Consider the following 23,252-nt stretch of genomic DNA (forward strand, 5'->3'; position numbering starts at 1 on the left):
ATGATATGACACTGGGGTTTTTTGTTTACCTTCTCTGGATCAATATACTGTAAGTACAAATATAGGATAAAGTATCTGTCGTCTAAATTTGGCAAAGGTTGAACTCGATGGACACTTTTGAACCTCCATCTAGTATGCAACAATGTAACATCATTTGAATGTCCCTGAGCTCTTTTATGACAGATGTACAGTATGTTCTATAGTCCTCTACATACCGACTCCTGCAAAGAACCTCTTGCTGTTATTTATATTATGCATAATATAGTAATAATTACATCTTAAAGCTAATATCAATAAACAATGTTAAAACGCATACATTACTTGTTTTTGTTCCTATAGATTTTTTTTATTTAATATTATTATTTAATACTGGATTTAACCATGCCCGCTGACATCACAAGCATTGCCACATCGTGCGCGTCAGGGCGGGATTGCGAATGTTGCAGTTGCCGAGTAATTACGACGGCGTTTAATGTTCCGTGATCGTCTCTTAATTGTTTTGCAGTTATTTTCTCCTCGGATAATGAGAGTTTTAACCCCTCGTTGTGGGAAGAGCAAAGAAAGCAGCGTGCTCAGGTTGCCTTTGAGTGTGATGATGACAAAGACGAGCGGGAAACTCCGCCACGGGTCAGTATGTCCCCTGATTCATCCCTGGTGTTACTGCAGACAGCCTCACGCTGCTGCGCACCCACAAGTCATGCCGGGCTTGCCTCATTTGTTGTTAGTGATGTTTACGTGTAATGCAGGTTGCAGCATTGAATATTTATACACCCGCACTGTTTTCCTTGCAGTGTATTTGCTTACACAGAAGGGTCGGGTTAATAGGTGCAGTCATGCCTACTGCGTTTTCCAGCAGGTGCTCTTACTGTACAGTACGTCTCATTTTTCTTCGAGGTTGCACTGATTATGAAATCCTGCTATTTTCTGGCTTCGATAAACATTAAAAGAAAAGAAAAATATATTGGGGGGGTCTTGGATATTTCTAGGAATAATAACTCGGCCTTGGCTGATAACACTTTATATGAACTGCAACATTCATTATTTTTGGTATAGTATGGGCACCTAACAAAAACCGTGTATTGATCTTTCGGTGATTGTGCAATCTTTTGTGCTGCACACTTCTAAGCCTTTGGGCCCAAAAGTCCTAGCTATAGATCAGCAGGATTGTGTTGTCTGGACCACTGGCGGTTTTCAAAGACTTTAGTGGTGATCCATGAAGCCGTTCAAAATTCCCCCCTGTTGGCTTTCTCCTGTAGTATAGGTATATATGTAATACATTTACTATGAAAGATTGATTCTTAGATACAAGTCCCTTATTTCTGAAATGTGCGTTTTTCAGATCTAATATTATACTGCTGTAAATAATGAAGACTAAATATGGTAATCCTCCAAACGGTTATTAACACTGAAGTGGTCCGTAGTATAGAAAATCTTGAGAACCCCAATTCTTGATTAAAAAAAAAATCTTGCTTTATTGAACAAATGCTAAAAGCGATAAAGCACCAAAATTCTGATTTATCTTCACAGTTGTGTATGTTGCACGGGCTGCCGGTTAGGTTTACACATTTGTTACGTTTTGCTATTAAGAGGTCTCCTACCATTCTATTGTCTGCCTTTGAGATGGTAAATACTGATAACTGAAACTGGTATCTTTTTCAACGTTGTCCCTGATTTTAGTATCAGGAGGGTAAAAAGGGATAGCCGACTATAAAGGATGAAAACCGCAATCCATGTTTAACTGACAACTAAGCGAGCACGCAGTCCGCAGCTCCACGGCCACAAGCCTGCGTGCACATATTATTCAACGGATACATCATTTATAGCTGGGTACATCTTAAAAGATGTGTCCATGGTCTGGTCGTAACAGCCAAGGGGATCACTGGAGAACTTTGTGGGCACTTGTCCCATTTGGTGAGCAAAGCCAAAGAAAAATTCAGTAGTGTGTTGGGGGGGGGGGGGGTGGTTTGCATCTTACAATTGTGAATTAAATGATGTAGGGTATAATATTTGTTGCTTTATAATAACTATTTGCAACAAAAATGATGTATTTGGTGACCAAGCAATGAATAAAACAATTGGTCTTACTAGTCCATTAACCCCATTGAGTGCCGGTGAAGGTGCTAAGTGTCTTCTGGCACATACTAATACCGTATAATTATTAATCGCCTTCACAACATCAGCAAGGTCAATTGAGCAAAAACCTTACTTTGGTTAACGAGTCCTGTTTGTTTCTATATATTGGAAGACGGAGAGCGTTTATGGGAAGTAACATTTGTGTTTCCATCTCAAACAGGAAGGTAACCTGAAGAGATATCCTACGCCCTACCCTGATGAGCTGAAGAACATGGTGAAGACCGTCCAGACTATTGTTCACCGGTTAAAAGATGAAGAAAAAGCAGAAGAGGCCAATAAAGAGTTGAAACAAAACGAATTTAAGCAAATTACAATGAAGGATATTGGCGTGAAGGTAAGGATCATTATTAGTTAAACTGGTAACATGTCCTCTTCTGTTGGTTAGTTCCAAATGAAATCGCCAAATCGCCTTATTTAAATTTTTTTTTTTTATATATATATATATATATATATATGTTTTCGTCATAACACTTAAAGGGTAATTCTATATTTTCCAAAGTGGGCTGTGTACCTGAAAATGCCCATGGAGTTCAATGGGCCCTTAATATTAATCAAATATATAAATGAATAGACTTCACCCTTGTGTCTTGCTAATGACCACTTTCTAGGGCTCAAGAAGTAGCTCAGTGGTAATGTCCATGTCTCTGGTTCAAATCCCATTGCCCGCTCTTCTTTCGGCCCTATGCAAATCACTCCCTCTCCCTGTGCCTAAGGAACAAATAATTAGATTGTAAGCTCTCTGGGGCAGCAACTTATAACATTCTATATAAATCACTGCATAGCACTGTAGAAGAATAGAAAATATAATTATATTTCAACAAGTTATCTTCCCAGAGCTTTAATTACTAGCAAGATTTGGGCTATCTCTTATGATTTGAGCAGTACTGCTTACCCAGATTTCTGTTGATAAAAGCATCACGTTTTACAGACCTTTGATAATGTTGCACTTTTCCAAGTACTGTATAGTATTTTCTATGCTTCCTTCACCCTCCTTATATGTTTTAATTTTGGATAGACTTCGGAGATTGTTCTGGTAAAAACGGGTACGGAAGAGGAGAAGCACACGGTGGGAAACTGCGTTCAGAAGCCCATTGAACCAGACACTGAGAACAGCATGGGAAATTCACAGCTGACTGCTCATGTTAAAACCTCTTGGAACACGAAAACAATTGCCAACCATGAAGACACACTTGAGGTATGACATTGTAAAGAGTTCTACTGCAGCCATAGAGAATAGTTTGTGTTGCGTTGAATTTGTAGCTCCAACAGATGGTGACATAATGACAGCAGATAATTTACAACTTATTCCATTTCAAGCTCTTCGAAAGCACAATCACCTATTGAGCAAAAACACACACACACACACACACACACACACACACACACACACCTATTAAGCTGTGTGTGTATATAATTTAAAAAAAAAAATTTTTATAGCGTAAATCTGTGATTGCAAAAAGGACCTATAGCGCACAGGAGAGAAGAAAACGAAAACAGAACATAGTGTAATCTGTAAATAATAGATAGATGTTCCCTGCTATAAAAAAATACACTTACAAGCTAACAATTCAAATCAAGCAAACCAAATGGTCTTGGCTGAATACGTTGTAAAGGGGATCCAACGTCACCAAACTTCACTCAGCTCCTTTGTAGAGATACAGTGGTTAAGTTGATGCAATTGGACACATTTGGACAACTTTTGTTGCTATTCGTTTCCTGGATGTGTCAAAGGCATGGACTCTTATATATTTCATCATGGACCCCGGATTCGGAGCGATTGTCTTTTGCTTTGGAGTATAAGAAGCCCCAGATGAGTACCATCTATTTGAGATAATATATCTCTCAATGCGCATGTTCCAGCTACAATGAGTGTGCTATTTTTATTTCTATTTTTGATCGTAAATGTCAACACAGATTTAAGCTATGTGGCACGCAAATCTTTTCTTTTTCCAAATAGATTCTTTAGGATGTGGTTTATCCCATCCTCCTAAAAGCTGCGGAACTGCCAAGGCACCTTATATCCTTTATTTATGGTCCAACACACACACACATTCCCAGCAAGCTCAAACTCCTACACCCACCACATCATGAATATATATTTATGCCAAAATGAGTGCTACTGAGCGTGGCAAATGTATACAACAAAAGACAGGGGTGCCCAATGCTACATACAATTGACAAAACATATATGGTAATAAGTATACCGTTTAAATACTTCAATAATAATAGTAATTACTTATGGTCCTATACTATGGACTAAATTTATGGATTATGTATTTTTGCGCAATTATCACACTATTTAGAGCACTTTTATATATTAATTGAATTGTCACACTCCTATGTACACTTTTTTTTGTCTTAATTTATAAGATGTTTTCACAAACTTACCTTGATTGTACCTATATAAGTTTATGAATCACAATATTATTGGTATACCTTGTAAGCGCTCGCTTTTTGTTTGTCGTATGTGTGAATATACTGTAGATATCGATATATAGATATACTATATATATATATATATATATATATATATATATATATATATATATATATATATATATATATATATATATATATACAGTGCTTGACAAATCACCCAAAAATCTACTCGCCGAATCAAAAAATCTACTCGCCACCTAGTCCCTCCCCCAACCCCGCCCTAGTCCCGCCCCAACCACGCCCTAGTCCCACCCCCATAGCACACCCTAGTCCCGCCCCCAACCCCGCCCCCAACCCCGCCCCTAGTCCCGCTTTAAAAAAAATACATAAATAAATTAAATAAATTCGTAGTAAGAACATTCGTTTTTGACATACGTTTATTTATTGTATTACATTATACTACAATTAGTCCTTGTTACGTGAGTGTGTGTGTGTGTGTGTGTGTGTGTGTGTGTGTGTGTGTGTGTGTGTGTGTGTGTGTGTGTGTGTGTGTGTGTATAAATGTCAGACCTAGAAAAAAAAGTCAGATGTGAATGACTCGTTTCCTGCACCCTTTAACCAGTGCCCCCACTTCCCAATATTTAAAACAGCAATCCCGCCTGGGATCTTACCTGATCCGCAGTCCCTCAATGTCCAGGTACCCTCATTCCCGCAATGTTATACATTGGAGGGGAGGCGTTCCTTACCTGTCTTCTGGGTTAGGGGGGATTCCGATGTCTCAAGCTTCTTGAGTCAGATCTGGAAAAAAGCAGTATAGGTTATTTCGGTGTAGTATAGGGCAGTTAAGATATATAGGGTAAATAAGAGATCCAGATTCAGAGTGTGAGACAGAGAGAGAGACAGAGTGTGGGTGAGAGAGAGAGACAGAGAGATGGTGAGAGAGACAGAGGGTGAGATAGAGACAGAGAGAGGTTGAGAGAGAGAGACAGAGAGAGGGTGAGAGAGAGACAGAGAGAGGGTGAGAGAAACAGAGAGGGTGAGAGAGAGAGACAGAGAGAGGGTGAGAGAGAGAGACAGATAGAGGGTGAGAGGGTGAGACAGAGAGAGGGTGAGACAGAGAGAGGGTGAGAGAGAGAGACAGAGAGAGGGTGAGAGAGAGAGACAGATAGAGGGTGAGAGGGTGAGACAGAGAGAGGGTGAGACAGAGAGAGGGTGAGACAGAGAGAGGGTGAGACAGAGAGAGGGTGAGACAGAGAGAGGGTGAGACAGAGAGAGGGTGAGACAGAGAGAGGGTGAGACAGAGAGAGGGTGAGACAGAGAGAGGGTGAGACAGAGAGAGAGCGAGGGTCAGGAGGTGGATGACTGGGTGACGGTGACTGACTGTGAGCAGGTGACGGTGACGTGACTTTGGGTGGGCAGGTAACGGTGGGTGTGGGTGGGTGTCTGTACACACACACACACACACTGTCAAACACACACACACTCAGTCAAACACACACACACTCAGTCAAACACACACACACACACACACACAGGTCAGTCAGTCAGTCAGTCAGTCACACACAGTCACACACAGTCACTTAGTGACACACACATCCACTCAGTCACCCACAGCCACTCAGTCACACACACACACACAGTTAAACACACACACACACACACACAGTCAAACACACACACACACACACACACAGTCAAACACACACACACACACACACACACACACAGTCAAACACACACACACACACACAGTCAAACACACACACACACACTCAGTCAAACACACACACACACACACTCAGTCAAACACACACACAGACAGACAGACAGTCAGTCTCACACACACACACACACACACACACACACACACACACACACACACACACACACACACACACACACACACACACACACACAGTCAGTCAGTCACACACACACACACACACACACTCAGTCACACATACACACACACATACACACACACACACACAGTCACACATACACACACACACACACACACACACACACAGTCAGTCACACACCGTCAAACACACACACACACACAGTCAAACACACACACACAGTCAAACACACACACACAGTCAAACACACACACTCAGTCAAACACACACACACACACACTCAGTCAAACACACACACACACTCAGTCAAACACACACACACACACACTCAGTCAAACACACACACACACTCAGTCAAACACACACACACACTCAGTCAGTCACACACACACATTCACACACACATTCACACACAGTCACACACTCACCCGCAAGGCAGGGGGCCCTCCGCACTGCAGAGGAGGAGGTGGGGGATCTCCCATGGTAGCGGGGGCTGGCCGCACGGCAGCGGGCCCTCCGCACAGTAGTTCTCCCATGGCAGAGGGGGTTTGCTGCACGGCAGCGGGCCCACCGCACGGCAGGGGGGGTCTCCCATGGTAGCGGGGGCTGGCCGCACCGCAGCGGGCCCTCCGCACGGTAGGGGGGGGTCTCCCATGGTAGAGGGGGTTTGCCACACGGCAGCGGGCCCTCCGCACAGTAGGGGAGGGGGGTCTCCCATGGCAGAGGGGGTTTGCCGCATGGCAGCGGGCCCTCCGCACGGTAGGGGGAGGGTCTCCCATGGCAGAGGGGGTTTGCCGCACGGCGGGGGGGGGGATTCGCCTCATGGCAGGGAGGCATGGAAGGAAATTGATGCATGGCACGCACGTGCACAGCCGCGCAACCAACACAACTCCGCCACCACCCCCCCCCCCCCCGCGCCTATCTCACGCATCCCAGGTGGTGTGCCCATGGGAGGCAAGGGAGTGCCAAGCTACAATGGAGCGGTGGGAGGCAAGGGAACAGTCTCCCCCCCTCCCCCCTGTGGATGCAGCCACGGTGAGAGGTGCTAGCAGCCACCAACTATAAGGTAACACACTGGAGACAAGGGGCGAGGCATGAGGGTATGAGAGACATGGAGGGGAGGCATGAGAGAGTACTTACCGGTACCTCTGTGAAGAAAAGGTGGCGGACACCACAGGGCAGTAAGCGGGGATTGGGGGCAGAGGGGGGGAGGAGATCAGGAGGGGGTGAGAGAAACAGAGAGGGTGAGAGAGAGAGACAGAGAGAGGGTGAGAGAGAGAGACAGAGAGAGGGTGAGACAGAGAGAGGGTGAGTCTGTGTGACTAGCTTGAGACCGCCATTTGCCCACGAGCACAGAGGCTTGCTGTTGCCAGAGACTCCTCCATTGGTGTGTATCAGACGGCTCAGATACAGCACTACCATAGAGGACCTGGAGGACTTTTGCCGTGCAGAGGGTCCCTTCCCAGCCGACGACTGCATGTGAGCTTCCGTTTCTAGTTCACCGGCTACACGAGGGAAATCACGTGACGACGCCAGGACTTGGAGTTACACAGAGGGGAGCGAGTCAACGGCAAATGAGAGCCTATCTCATACACGCTATTTTATTGCTTATACCTTGTGAGTGGACATCTGTCAGATTTTATGTTCCTTTAATACAATTTTTACAACGTTAATGCACTAGGTGTGCGCCTGTTTTTTCTTATCTTTTTTTTCCTTTTTTTCATATATATATATATATATACATATATATATATATATATATATATATATATATACATATACATATACATATATATATATATACATATATATATATATATATATACATATATATATATATATATATATACATATACATATATATATATACGCACATACACACACACATACACACACACACTTATATGCACACACATTTATACACACGAGCGCGCACACACATTTATACACATATACACACGGTGTGCTAGTGTACGTACGCTCACACATTTTCTAGATCCGTTCCTTTCCTGCTCAGCACAACAACTAAGCCTACAACATCCCTATGCAGTTGAGTTGGAATAATTGTTAATAGGTTAAACTTTAAAGGGTCAGTTCCTCAAAAGACCAAAGTGACCTAATGACTATGATCGGTAAGAGGGGAAGACACTGCAGCCTTGGAGGCCCTCTCTACTTTCGGGCAAGATACATACACAATTGGCTGGTGCCAGGGTGGTTTCATGTCCGTTTGCGTGTGTTCAATAATAATTTCTCCCTGTATAGAAGCATAGCTCATGCTTTAACCAGCATAGCAGTGGTTCACTAATAAGATCCTCTTGAATTGGAACTACCCCTTGATTCCAGCGAGACTTATCTTGGCTGCTTTCTGCTGCAAGTGTGATCCAGAAAATACTATGTGCTTGTTTTTTCTACTGTATCAAAACTTGGATGCAACACTGCATGGGTCAGCATTTCTTGACCTCATTTTACAGGCTATAGTTGACAATGTGTATCTTTCGCACACTTTATTTTTACATATTACTTTTATTGTATTCATTATTTAAAAGAAAAGTAATTGCTTGTCTTGTTGTATCACTTGAAACTATATATGATTCTTGGAACACGAATCACCCAGTTCAGACTTGTGAGTGCACTTTGCAGGAAATTCATAAAACACTTGATTATCTCTTCCAGTAACTCCTTTAAATGTGGGTCTTTGAACTTGTCTTTCATCCTCTTTGAATGAGCACAGAGTGAGCGCCTGGAGGCGAAAGTTGCTTCTTATAGTTTATTCTCAAGTGGGGGGGGGAAAAATTCACTTTTAGTTTAGTGTAGGAAGACACCAGAAAACACAATCTCCAAGCGCCTTGATTGCGAGAGCCTGTGTTTTGCTTTTGTTAGTTGTGAGTGACTAAAGGAATCGGCCTAGTGCTTCAAAATGTGCGTTAAGCATAAAGTCTCATTCACAGAGTGGGGCTCTACAATAAGACACTTGACGGCTCAAGTGAATTTACCATAAACTGTCCATAAACTGTCTGTTGGCGCCAGAAGGTGTCCAGTGGCATAGCACTGCTTAGTAAATAAGTGCCCATATCGCTAGTAAAGTATTGGGGGGGAAGCATTATTCAATAGAAGATATTCCTGAGCGCTATCTGCGACCTTGCTTTTTTTAAATTTTTTATATATATATATATATATATTAAAACAGCTTTTGGAGAAGCCATTTAGTGTATACAAAACAGCTTTTAATTTTTTTTTATATATATATCAATTTTACATATTATTATCTGTTCAGCAGGAGTCAGAAGACCTCTCCTACGATGAAGAAATGAAAATGGCTGAGATGCGGCCGCCACTAATAGAGACCTCAATGAATCAACCAAAAGTAGTAGCACTGAGCAATAACAAAAAAGGTGAAGTAGAACGGCGGCCTGTAATGATAACACATGGCAGTGGTGGCTTCTAAACCAGAGAAAAGTGACCTCAATACGTTGAAAATAATTTGTGCTTTCATTTATTTATGATTAATACATCAAGTTCTTGCAAGTGTGGGACGAAATGGGTGCCTGGTTGGGGTTACAGTAGCACAGAAGAGAGGTATTGGCCAACTATCTTAACTCCTTAGCTTTGGCCAACAAACGGGTGATTGTAATGTTATGGTCCCTGATATACAACTTGACAAGTCCTTAGGAAAGGACAACTCATGGACTCAGATATCTGATGAACAGGATAATTGAGGCACTTTGCTTAAATCAAGACAACAGCCTGTGCTCAATGCTAAAAAGGGCTATTCTGTATGGCCCACAAATATGCTGATGGCAAAAGAGAGGAGCATAGCACTACGGACTTCCCCAAACCAGCTATTCTAATGAGCCAAAGCCAAGCAGGAAAGCAACATTTTGGCAACATGTCGCAGACTTTTCCAAGGTTGCAGGATACCCCGACACACTTACCCCAGTCCGTCTCCATGTCCCTCCATTGCCGCCATTAGTGAAGCGTTGCCCACTTGATGGGCCTTTTTGGTTCACATTAAAATATATTTTTGGGGGGAATGCCCGCAGTGCCATGCTGTGCTTTTATGGGCTATTCTGGATCATGAAATCCTCATATATAGTATCCATAGAAAAGTACATTATTTTCTACTTTTTTTTATTCTTCAAAAGTATAGCGTTTAGTCATAAATTGCAATGTTTGTGATTTAAGAACACAGTAGAAGACACAGTGGTGGCAGCGGTGGCCCATGGCTATTGGAACGATCATCCCTGTTAAGGAGACCCATAGTTTCACCTTGGTATAGTTTTTTTGGGCTCATAATGTGGTATTTTGGAAATTGGGCTGGATACATCCTACACAAATGTAGGTATTTTCTCTAGCTTTAAAAATACACAGCTTTAAATATGCAGTTCTTATTAGAACCACAGTCCTAATGTAGTAGTGTGTTTAATGGGTAAAAACTATCTGAGATCAGACAAGTATAAGTATTTCAAAATGATTTTTAAAAGTTTACTCTGCACCTGTATGTAAAACATTGCATCTCGCTGTTTTATTGACTGTATCTTGAACTTTTTCCCTCCCCTGTTTTTCACAGGTAGTATATAAACATCTGATTATTTGACATTGGTGACAGAGCATGGTGGCGCTGTTTAGTTTTTCTGTTGTAAATGAAACCCGCCAAAAATGCATTAATCACGTCGTTTTATCCATTGCACTGATCACTGTCAATAATTAGTTCAATTATGGTCCTAATTTAATTCCCCAGAAATTAAAGGTATGAACATTATGCTTTCCACGAATTATATAGTGTAAACCACTGGTGGTCATCTCCAGTACTCAAGGGCCACCAACCGGTCAATGATTGAGTCACCTGTGCTGAAGCAGGGATATCCTTAAAACCTGACCTGCTGGTGGCCCTTCAGGACTGGCGTTGGCCACCCTTCTTGTAAACTGTAGCAATGGTTTGTTTTTCTGCATGTTATCCCGCCGTGTTTATTTGTACAAAGTATTTACAACTCCTAACCTTTCCTCACCCCAAAAAGAAACTACTGGCAGCTTGCCGGAGAAATTGATGGACATATTATGTTTCAGATGATATTAAAGATGCCGACTCCTTGTCAGACGAGGTAACCCACAACAGTAATCAGAACAATAGTAATTGTTCTTCACCGTCTCGGATGTCCGATTCTGTTTCATTAAATACTGAAAGCAGCCATGATACTTCATTATGTTCACCGGAAAAAGAGACAAACATCGCTATGCATTTGAAAATCAGGTTTGTATATCTTAATTCAGGAACACATCTTCAGCCTACAATATGCTGTTAAAGTTAAGACTGTAGAACCATTTATTTTCAGGAAGCAGTGCAGGATTCACTTGTATCTAGTGGAACGCCTTATAGATATAGTGGAACGCCTTATAGATATAGTGGAACGCCTTATAGATATAGTGGGACGCCTTATAGATATAGTGGGACGCCTTATAGATATAGTGGAACGCCTTATAGATATAGTGGAACGCCTTATAGATATAGTGGAACGCCTTATAGATATAGTGGAACGCCTTATAGATATAGTGGAACGCCTTATAGATATAGTGGAACGCCTTATACAGGCATACCCCGGTTGCCGTACACTCGCGAGTAAGGACATAGTTTCAATTGCTCCATACCCCTATATCCGTACGCTCACTGTGCGAGTACGGACACTAACGCTATGTCCCCGCTGCTACCTGTACCGAAGCTGTGCGCAAGCGGGGAGACTATAGAGCCTGTGAATGTAATCACTGGAAGCCAAGCTGAGCGAGGACCTGAGTAAGGAGGGATAGAAGTGGGAAAAAAGCGAGTGCTTGACTTTTAAGTACATTTTCGCTTTACATACAAGCTCCGGACGTTAATGCGGGGTATGCCTGATATCATGGAGCGGCTTATAGATATCATGGAGCGGCTTATAGATATCATGGAACGCCTTATAGATATCATGGAACGCCTTATAGATATCATGGAGCGCCTTATAGATATCATGGAACGCAGTGTTCTATCTCATTACTATTTTACTCCCAAAGTGAAGTAGATATTTAAAGTTTTGTTAAGATACACTTCCTTTACCAATTACAATTCCTATAGAAATTGTGCTGTGTCTTGCTGAATATCACTAGTCACGTAAGAAGCACAATTCCATTCTTATACATGTATCGGGGATCTCAATTATTTTTTAATGTTGTGTTTCTGCAGTATATACGGTTCTGTATTTTCACTATCTGTGCTATGGTAGTACCTTGCTTAATTGCATATCAGCAGTAAAACAAATAGGAAATGCTTTCAGGTGCTTGTTTTGCTATTCCTGATTAGAAAGGTGTAGTAGCACTTTACATAACAGACAGCAAAACATTGGAAGAATGACCTTGGAAATGATGATGGTATTAGAAGGGCAACATACAGATGTAACCAGACTTGATGTGCCGGAGGAACCAGCGGACTCCTGACTGCAGCATCCCCCAGCAGCAGGACATCTGTGGCAGGTCCCATTCGGAAGAGCGTACCTCCCACACACAGGCCGTTGCCGCTTTTACAGCCTTCGGAGTCGCCGTGTTTTGCTTTTCATCCCGCGGCTCCGGGGTCCGTAAATCGGGTTCACTGTAAATGTAAACACTCTTTATTCATAATAGAAAGTACAACAACATACGTTTTTTTGTAGGACAAACTCAACAATAAGAACCCAGCAATAAAGAGAAATATGCAAGTTGACACATTCAGGAAACAGCTACTGTAAGCCTTTGCTGAAAAAAAGCTGCATATTGTATTTGCACTTAATTGTGTAGCATTACAGGTTGAACAGCATATAAAATCTGCTTCAAGGTGATTTATTTTTTAAGTATTTGCCATAATTCTGTGTTACAGTACTAATGCTCAAATTCACGGTTTCATTATGCTTGTAACGGTCTTGATTTTTACTTTGTAGGCAAGAAGACGAAAACTTCAACAACCTCTTGCAAAATGGAAGCAAATTGAGTACAGTTGAAAAAAGAGAAATGACAGAGCTGCCAGACTTGGAGGAGAGGTTAGTTCTTGCAGAGAAAAGAGGAAAGAACGCAACCGAGAAGTCACAAAATTTAAACCAAATCAACATGAATGTTAACAATATTACATGCGAGGATGGGATTCATTCAAATGCCCTGGAAAGGTCAATGGTGTTTTCCCAGGATGTGGTGTCGGGAAAGGGGTTTTTAAATAACAATGAGAAGGAAGAGACGGACCACTTAAAGAACCGAAACAAATACCCCGATGTCTGTGCTATGAATAAAGTAAATGGACATTCAGTGGATGAGCCAATGTCTCCGGATAAGAGTGACCCTGTCAGAAGTGCTTCAGCGGATTCAGTGCCTTCTTTTGATCTGTGTGTCTCAAAGAGCACCGATGATCTGTCATCACAGGTTGGAGATACTATCGGCTCAGTCGTGAAGTCTCAGAGTGTAACCAACATTGAGACTGGTATGCCAAGGATCTATGATATCTTCAGTGATCATGGTGCTCAGCAGCCAGCCTGTGCTGGGAAAACTACAGCTGCTGGTGTTGAAGGACAAAGCATTGTCAGGAGCAAGTCAGCCACCCTTCTGTATGACCAGCCTTTACAAGTGTTCACTGGATCTTCTTCATCTTCTGATTTAGTATCTTCCGCAAAGAAAACGGTGTTCAAGTTTGATTCCAACCACAATCCCGAGGGAGCGTACACAATGAGAGGCCCCCCAGGCACTCCGATATCTGCTGTGCCTCAGTATAATATCCAGTACAGTAGCAGCAGTGCTACAGCCAAAGACAACCTATGGTTACAGAAACAAAGCACCCCTGTGGAGCAAGGTAGTTTGCCACCCCCTCGCCCCCATATGTCGGACAGCATTGATAATCCCAACTATGTCAAGCATTCTGCCAACATGAATTTCTCCAATCATAACAATGTGAGATCAAGTAACATGTACAACATGCATCAAAGGGTGGGACCGAGGATTGGGGAGACCTGGGCCATGCCACCAAATGATCGAATTCTCCAAGGGGCAAGCCGTAATACTCTCCAGAGACAAGGCAGCGTCTCCTCTAACGCTTCTATTTCCCATGGGGAAGCAGGACCTGCAAGAAGGGTGCATGCACCAGAAGGGGATTACATGACCTACAGAGAGTTGCATTCGATGGGCAGAACTGCTCCTATGCTGCTAGGTCCACAGAGACCGTTGTCTGCCAGGACATACAGCATTGATGGGCCAAACGTGCCCAGGCCACAAAGCGCACGGCCTTCCGTTAGTGATATCCCCGAGAGAACAATGTCTGTCAGTGATTTTAACTACTCTCGGACTAGCCCCTCCAAAAAGCAAAATGCACGGGTAAATTCTGAGCACTCGTTGTTGGACTCACAGGGCAGAAGTAAAGTCCCTCATGACTGGAGGGAGCAGGTCTTACGACACATTGAGACGAAAAAGCTAGAAAAGGTAAAAAGCAAACCTGCTGCTTAATTTAATCCATTCATTCTGTTTGTTTAAACTGTTTTTTAGTTGCTCATTAATTTAATCCAAACACTTGTATCATCTGGAATGAAATTATTTTATTTTTGACTAATTTTGTGGTTAAGACACTCATCAAAGCTTGATATCCTGGTTAAAGTGGGCGAAAACCTGATCTATAATATTTGGTAACTAAATAGCCAGCATGTCTATAACTTTATCCACCAAAGTGGAAGGCTGTATATTGCAGTGCCGAGCGTTTGCTGCCTAATGTTTAGAAGACCTAATGCAAGCCATTTCCTTGCTTACCTGCAATCACTTGAGGCCCATGAGTTTTTAATAAAAAAAATCTTCATCAAACGCTGAAGCAATATAATACGTGCCCCTTTAATCCTTGTGGGGCCAGTAAAATCAGCAGCACATCTTATGGTGGTATGTGAATATATTCATCTCACACTAATGTCTAAATGAGAGTACTGCTTATAAGATTATACCCCTGTTAGAAGCCCATCTCTTATGGCTTTAGTGGGAAATTATCAACCTAACAAAAAATTTAAAACCCTCGTCATCTTGCCAAAGATCTGGCCCTTAGGGGTATATTTATCGAGCTAAAGAAAAATATTAAAGCGTTTACATTTTGTGCCTATTTGCATTATCATACCACGGCACTTTACTCCAATTTTGCCCCGTGTCCATCAGTTTGTGATTTGTGGCGTATCAATACGAGGAGTCACGTGGCACACTATTCTATGTGCGCCAGGTAACTGCTGCTACCTTGCTTAATCATCTGCACCAAAACCTTACATGTGCTGCAATAGGAGCAGAAAATGGGGCAGTTGTATTAAAACAAGGTTTTCTTTGGGTTGATACACCCTCACCTTCGTCCCTACATAATTTGCTAAATGCCACAATTGTGCTCTGCAATTCATCCGGTCGCTCCACATAACCTTCCCCAAAACGTCTCGCTGGGCTATGAAATTACAGACCGTGCTCCGTGTTATGCAATGACATGACGATGCCCCGCTGCTCCCTAGTGGCCATTTCAAAGTAACACAAATGCAGTCTTGTGAAGCCAGGCACTGTGATCTGTGGTCATTAATACTTTTTAGCCTGCACCATGTGCAGTTAGAGCAGAATGATAAAATGTCACGTGCTTTCTTATTTATTCTTTATTTCCCAAAACGTGGCTTCCCTCCGTATATCCCACATCAAGTGAGAGTGAAGAGGCGTATGAATGGAACCCGGACATGGAAGCACCGAGCATCCCGTATAACTCTATAATCCATCCTTCTGCACAATCGTTTGTCAGCCATAAGCTGTCAGGCGTTTGTCATCATGAATTAATCATATTATAGGGAAGCACACTTAGAGGGGGCTTTTGTAGATGCCTGCTTCACACTGGCACATTATGGTGTTCATAATTGTACACGTTTCTGCATTATTATTATTATTTTTAATTATCATTTAATATCCTTTTTAGCATGTGGCCAACCATTGCTCCTTTTTGCTTTCTTTTCTTTAAGATGAATGCAGATAAAATGTTATTGATAATATTAGAGGTTCAAACAGAGAACAAACACGTAGGTCCGAATGACAGGAGGAAAAATAAAATGGTTATTATGGTTGTATCTGTTTAGAAAGTTACAAAAGCGTTATTTGTGTCTAATCGTTTCAATAATATTGAGATTTCATATTTATTGCCTATAAGAGATACTTGGTAAAAACCAATGAGATCTGAGATGTCTACACACACATCTTCTGCCCCTTCAAGTCCTAACTGGCCTTTGCAACACAAAGGGGTCAAACTATGTCATTTGTATATCAAGTAAAAATATATGTATGTTCTGACCACTTGTCATTTTCTTTGGTAAGCCTCTTATGACATGGGAGAGAGGTTGAGGAGTTGTGTTATCACCTTCCCTGCCAGAGCGGCCTTGCTTTTCAATGTATTGCATGCCTCTCTGGAAATGAAGGGGTTTACACTGTCAATATACGCAAATGCATGCATGTATTTATTTCTTTATTTATGGGGCGTATAGGATTTTGTACCCGCAGGCATAAACAGCTGCTTTAGGGCTAATGTGCATTACTAACCTAATGTTTCATACAAAACAATTAGAGCCGTTTTGTATAATCTGGGTTCTTTGGGAGCATTGGTTGAAATAACAACGATTTTAGTTCTTGACCACACAACTACTTGTTGTACTAAAGAGAATATCCCCTTCACTGTATCATATGTTAATACACCCTCTGGCAGGGAAGTAGTTCAGAAAAACAATGAGACAAAGGGTATATTTGTAACGCCACACAGGCGCGAGTGGTGGTGTTTATGGGCTGTGACGGTTGCATGGTTGGGTTATATAGGATACCAATATGTTGTCAACTGCACTGCTCTGTTTGTATTTGCATGACGTGCATGGCATGAAAAGTGTGTGTTGAGTGGCTCTGTGAATAACAAGTCCTGTGTTTTATATGCATGCTTCACTAATCTGTGTTACATCTGTCCCTCTTTATTCAGAGCATGCTGTCTAGGTCCTTTAATTCCACTTGTACTGCAGCTAGCAGCTCACTCTTTGGCAGCTCTAGAGATCTGCATGGCAGCCAGGGCAGTGTTGCCTTGAGTGTTGCTGACAGAAGAAGTTCTGGTGGGCACAGGCTTCGTGTGAGTAACTACTTACAGTAGTTATTATGGGCTAGGTATGTTAATACATGGAATGTGGACAAAATGCACAATATCCGGTCCATCACAATGGTGCTGCTTGTCAAATACAAGTATTGGGAAATAATGTAAAGTGGTAAGGAAAGGAGTGCTGCCACTTTTTATTTAAGCCATTGTCAGTGTCGTGTTTAAAGGCGGAAGTCCCACCTAGTACCAAAGTGAACCGATGGCAGGGATTTGCTCAATGCCTTAAACCTGGGTAACGGACACCTGTAAAGAAGTATAAATACAGTAGTATATAATCTTCTCATCTTCCATGTTTTTTTTTTCTTGGGAAGTAATTATGATGCCAAGATTAGCCAAACGTCTAATTATGAATTTCAAAGGATCCAATGATAGTAGAAAAATAGAAGGGAAAAAAAAAAATGTTAACTTTAAACGGTTTGTTGCCAGAGGGACCTTTAACTTCATGGTTTGCAGTAAATAGGTTAAAAGTGATGGAAGCCAGTTACATTGATAAAGTTGCTGGTTTTTTTTTTGCTTGCTATGTGGGACTGCCCCTTTAGGACGAACAAAAAAGGCAATGAAAATAAAATGACGTTTTATCTCCACATATGGCGTGGATCTGTGATGTCACTGATGTACGTCATGAATAGACTTCTGTTTTGTGGGCTTTTATGTTTATACATCTGCATATTTCCCTTAGATGAAGAAATGAAACTATTATTATTATTTTCCACGTTTACTTTTAATACAGGGAGGGTGGGTAGTGCTTCCCTCTGCATGGAAGCCACATTTCATTTTGTTTCCATCTCTGCATTTTATTTTTGGGCAGGGGAAATGAGATTTGCAAATTTTGTATTTTATTTTTATTTTCCCCTGCTTTGAAATGTAAATGCGTAACACTCCCCTCTTTATTTTTCTATACAATTGGAGAATCGTGCCATCTGTTTTTGCACCATGGTGGTGTACCCATGCTGCGCTGAAGCATAGGGAACTCATCACTGACATCAGAGATCTAATGTGTCCTGTGGAGCCCAGTGTAGTGTGTTGGTGAACGCAAAATCTTTCTAATTGAAGGTGCAGTTCACCCCTTCTCCCCCCCTCCCCTCCCACATTGTCTGCTCGGGACGCTACGGACGCCGACTTTCCAGGTATCTCCGGAACACAGGGGGTCCCCAGAGCTGGAAATAAGTCCAGGGACCCTGGCTTCCCAGCTATGTGGGGGGCGGGGGGTGGGTGGGGAAGGTGGAGCGCTAAAAAAGAGGGGACTTCCACCTTTAGCAAGGCCTTAAGTGAGTGGCAGCACTTCTTTACTTTTATGTACACGGTCATTTCCTTCAAGCTGTACCCATGTGATACCTTCTGCTTTAGGCGTGTGAGATCACTGGCTACTTGCCTAATGCTAATGCTCATCTACTTCTTCTTGAGCACATTTCCGGAAACATTGCGCGATGTTGTGTTTTTCTGTGCGGCGTACCTTTATTTATGTAGTGCACGCCGCGGAGAAATATAAAAGTCCGGGCAAGGGAGAGGATAACGATGATGGGAGAAGTGCGGAATACAGGAACGTAAACAGTGGGGAGGGAAGGCGTCTCTGCCCCAAAGAGATACAGGACACTAACTAGTTTTGATTGTTCGCTATCTCGGGCATCTCATGATCGTACTGATGATGCTGAACTTGGCTTGAAGAATTTTCACCCTTCTGTTAATGGGGGAGGAGGAGAGAGGAGGAGTTACTAAGGCTGCGTCCATAGAGCCTCAGCCCCCGCTCCTCGATGCTGAGGCTCGCCTGCCCGGTCAGGAGCGATCCCATGGACTGTCAGGCGAGCCAGCGTGCGCGATCGGGAGGCGGGGCAGTGATGTCGCTGGGTCAATAGCCCGCGACGGCACGGCGCCGTGACGCTGCTTTGCTGTGATTGGAGGTTTTCAGCCGACAGCGCGCTGAGAAACAGGCTCTGCTGTCGGCTGAAAATCCCTGCGCCTCAGCACGCCTGCGGACGCTCGCGGGAGCCCCCTCTAAAGACATCCTCATTGAGGATGCAGGGGCTCAGCGCGGAGCGTCCGCACGGCTCAGCGCGGCTTCCCCTCCGTTGGACATAGAGTGTAAGCTCTATGGGGCAGAGACTCCTTTTCCTAATGTTACTTTTCTGTATGAAGCACTTATTCCTATTAGGCCATGTGTGTCACTGCTGTAAAGCGCTATGTACATGGATGGCGCTATATAAATAAATATACATGCATGCTGTCGGTTCCTTTTTTATTTTATTTTATTTCTTTTATACAAATCTGCTTGTACGTGTCTGCACTATAACATGACAATCCATTGCTGGGATCTCTGGAAGTGAAGGGGTTAATAGTAAAGTTGCAGGTGGCTTATAACTGAGCTGTGATGAAGCAATTAGGCGGCCTCTGGAACACCCCTCCCTCGCCCCTCCTCCCCCCCAGCCAGGCCACGTTTTGGATATCACCAACCACCCCGCACGTTGACATATAAAACGTGGGCATCTTAATTCACTGGTTATTCCTGAAATGTGCACACAACGGTTCTCTGCTTTGCCATTGTGTAGTGTAAAGTTCCCAGGGGAATAAAAATAAAAGGCGCTTGCTATTTCCAAAGAAACATGACTCTGGGTTTAGTCAGGACTATCAATATAGTGCAGGCAGTTGGGGTATATGATATCACAAATCCCGAGTGGGCATTTCTGGTGTAGAAATGAAGTATGCCTCGGTCATTTCATTTAGATGTTATATTTGCAAAGCTCATTTTTTTTGGGAAGGTGTATTTTTATTTTTTAATACTACCTGAACCAGGGAGGGTGGGGCTCGTGGACCTAAACCTCGGTCCCCTGAACCTCAGAGCCAACCCGGTTCCCCAGATGTAGCTCGTTTTCCTGGTGGACACAATACGGCTGCAAGGTCAGGCTGGCTCCAGTGGCCAATAGAAGTCTGCCACATTAGAAGGCAACAGTGCAATTTTGTATTGGTGACCCCATGCTGATGTTTGTAGCATAATTGTGTCACACACGGACACCAAAAACTCAAATGTCTCAGGTATCGGGGTGTTCCACGGAGGTTCAGGTACAATAATCATAAACAAAAAAGAAAAGCCAGCTCCATAGCATAATACTGTATAAAAAGGAATTTATTAGAACTAAAGAGTATTTGTTTGTGTTGTTCATATACATATATATATATATATATATATATATATATATATATATATATATATATATATATATATATATATATATATATATATATATATATATATATATATATATATTAACCCCTTCTCAGCTCTGCAATGTGTTGCTAGCCCCTCTGCTGCAAGGGGGATAACATTGAGGCTACATTCTTAAAAATGGCACACAAGCTGATGAATGGAATATGTCCGAGTCTCAAAGTAAGGGTTTGTGACAAACTCTAGCAGATTACATTCCAACAATATGTAGAAGTGATGTTTTATTTCTAGAATAACACAATCAATTTGACCTATCGTGATAACATTGACTTTGCCAATCTGCGTAGCATCTGCAAACGCTTCTCTTCCAGCAGCATTCATTTCTCTACAGATAAGGCATGAAATGTGTAATTAAGGGGACGACATTTTATCCCAGTCCAGTTAGAACAACCTAAAATGCGGAGATTCAGATTTATTTATTTTCTCCAGGTTTCATCATATTATTCAATTTATTTTGTATCCATATTTCCTTCCTAGCCTTTCGATTTTATTATCTTACCCACCCCCCTAAAAATAGCAATTTCTGTTTGTAGATAATTTTTCCTTTATTACTCTTTTATTTAACCGACTTGCGCTGCATCCATTTTGCTAGTTGAAGAAGGAAGGATTTACCCAACACCAACTTCCATTTAAGTCCTTTAGCTTCCCTGGCACACAGCACCAGGTTTCCTGCTTTCACTTTATTGCAAATACAATATATATTGCTAGTGAGGCAGCACTTCTATTGCATATTGTATGATTTGACTATTACTGCTTCCTCATCCACAAATGGTTTCAGTTCACCCAACATTCTTCTTTTTTTGCTTTTTATGAAAAGCTTTTATTTAAAAAAATAAAATGTTTTCTCTACTGGTGACTTGTGCCGGTGTTCAAAGGCTACAGGGACAGTTGTAGTGTAAAACTCTTGAGGTCCCAGTAACTATATTCTCCAGACATGTAGAATGTATCGGAGGTGTTTATATACACACTGAAATGTTCCCATACATTCTAGCTATTCTTTGGTTCCTCTCATTCCTTACACTGTTTCTGTTCTCCAACCTCTCCAAAGCATCCTCAGGCTGGCAGTACTGGGGAGTCAAGTCAAGACGAGGTGTTTGTGTCTGGGCAGCAAAACTACTCCACCGTTGTCCGCAAGGACAGCGCTACGGAGGGCATGAAAAAGGTAGGTGAAAAAGTCTGGTGTAGACAATGAAAATATATGGTTATGTCTCATAAAGGGAGAATGCAAATACAGCAAACTGAGGGGTAACATTCTTATATTATAAACTTTAATGTCCAAAATGTAATGTAGAAAAGAGAGGGACTAAACTGCCTAAAATAGAGCTACAGAGGATTAGAAAAAGCTCACAAACTGTCCGAGTAATATACTCATTAACGCAATGATCGGCAACAACTATAAAATCTTGTATGCAGTGCTAGCCCTGTACATTAAGAAGGAATTAATGTAAACAAATAAAACATCAATGTTATTTATTTATAAAAATGTTTTACCAGGAAGTAATACATTGAGAGTTACCTCTCGTTTTCAAGTATGTACTGGGCATAGAGTTAAGATGACAAATACAGTTAAATAAGTGAACAGGGTATACATTGCATGCACAGTTAGAGATAATATGTCTTATAGGCATATGTAACAGTAACCAACCAGATTAAAATGTGAGACAGCTTTAGTTTTGAAAGAACTTAAACTGGTGGTGGATGTGATAGTCTCCGATAGGTTGTTCCAGTTTTGGGGTGCACGGTAAGAGAAGGAGGAAGTGCTGCAAGTGGTAGGGGTGTCAAGCTTGTTCAGATAGACGGGTAGCACCTCACTCCTACCACATGCAGCACTTGTCATCTGAGATCGGACTCGAAAAGACTATTCATGGTCCCAAGGTTCAACAAAGTATACAAACTTTATGGAGTAGGTTCTGCATTTATGATTTAGAAATAATCTGCTCGTGGCTTGCATTTTCCAATTTGGGGGCATGTCGCTAAAATAAATATTGAATGATGTAGCAATGCACCGTATCACTAAAATTCCTCATTTAGAGATGTACATCTTTAAAGGGGCAATCCCTCCTAGGACCAGAGTGAACTAATTCCAGTGACATGTTTAAGGGGACTCATGTGGGTGAATGATCCTTTATTTTTATTTTTTTAACACTCTCAAATCTAACATATACTAGTATTTGTAAATTATTTTGTTAACTTAGACTATGGAGGGGTATGATTTCCTCTGGCTACATTCTTTTGTATGATGTCTGTGTAATGAACAAGTGATGGTACAGCCAGAGCACCCCACCTCTACCCCTCTTACCCCCACAAGCTCCACTACATCCTCCCTCCCCCCCATTCTTCCACTACATCTCCCCCTCTTTCCTCCACCACCTACCCCCCTCTTTCCTCCAGGATCTCATCCTCCCTCATCTTTCCTTCTCCACCCCCCCCCCTCTTTGCTCCACCACCTCCTCCCCCGTCTACCACCTCCCCCCCCCCCCCCCTCTACCACCTCCTCCCACACACTCTTCAC

The 23,252-nt window shown here is 42.3% G+C and overlaps 1 protein-coding gene across 7 annotated transcripts in view; it reads left to right on the top strand.

The window, feature by feature from the left end:
* ERBIN (erbb2 interacting protein) overlaps positions 1-23,252 on the top strand; it is a 199,367-nt gene that overhangs the window by 165,270 nt on the left and 10,845 nt on the right. For 4 of the 7 annotated variants that reach the window (XM_075590296.1, XM_075590325.1, XM_075590354.1 and 1 more), the window contains 8 exons: positions 506-627; positions 2,294-2,467; positions 3,149-3,328; positions 9,649-9,766; positions 11,439-11,622; positions 13,307-14,825; positions 17,356-17,499; positions 21,789-21,902. In XM_075590296.1, the coding sequence (XP_075446411.1) occupies positions 506-627; positions 2,294-2,467; positions 3,149-3,328; positions 9,649-9,766; positions 11,439-11,622; positions 13,307-14,825; positions 17,356-17,499; positions 21,789-21,902 (2,555 nt within the window). The remainder of the gene's footprint in view (positions 1-505; positions 628-2,293; positions 2,468-3,148; positions 3,329-9,648; positions 9,767-11,438; positions 11,623-13,306; positions 14,826-17,355; positions 17,500-21,788; positions 21,903-23,252) is intronic. The other 3 variants (XM_075590335.1, XM_075590315.1, XM_075590345.1) reach the window with 2 other exon arrangements.

This window comes from Ascaphus truei, chromosome 1 (genome assembly GCF_040206685.1).
Source record: "Ascaphus truei isolate aAscTru1 chromosome 1, aAscTru1.hap1, whole genome shotgun sequence".
In the NCBI taxonomy this organism is placed as follows: Eukaryota; Metazoa; Chordata; class Amphibia; order Anura; family Ascaphidae; genus Ascaphus; species Ascaphus truei.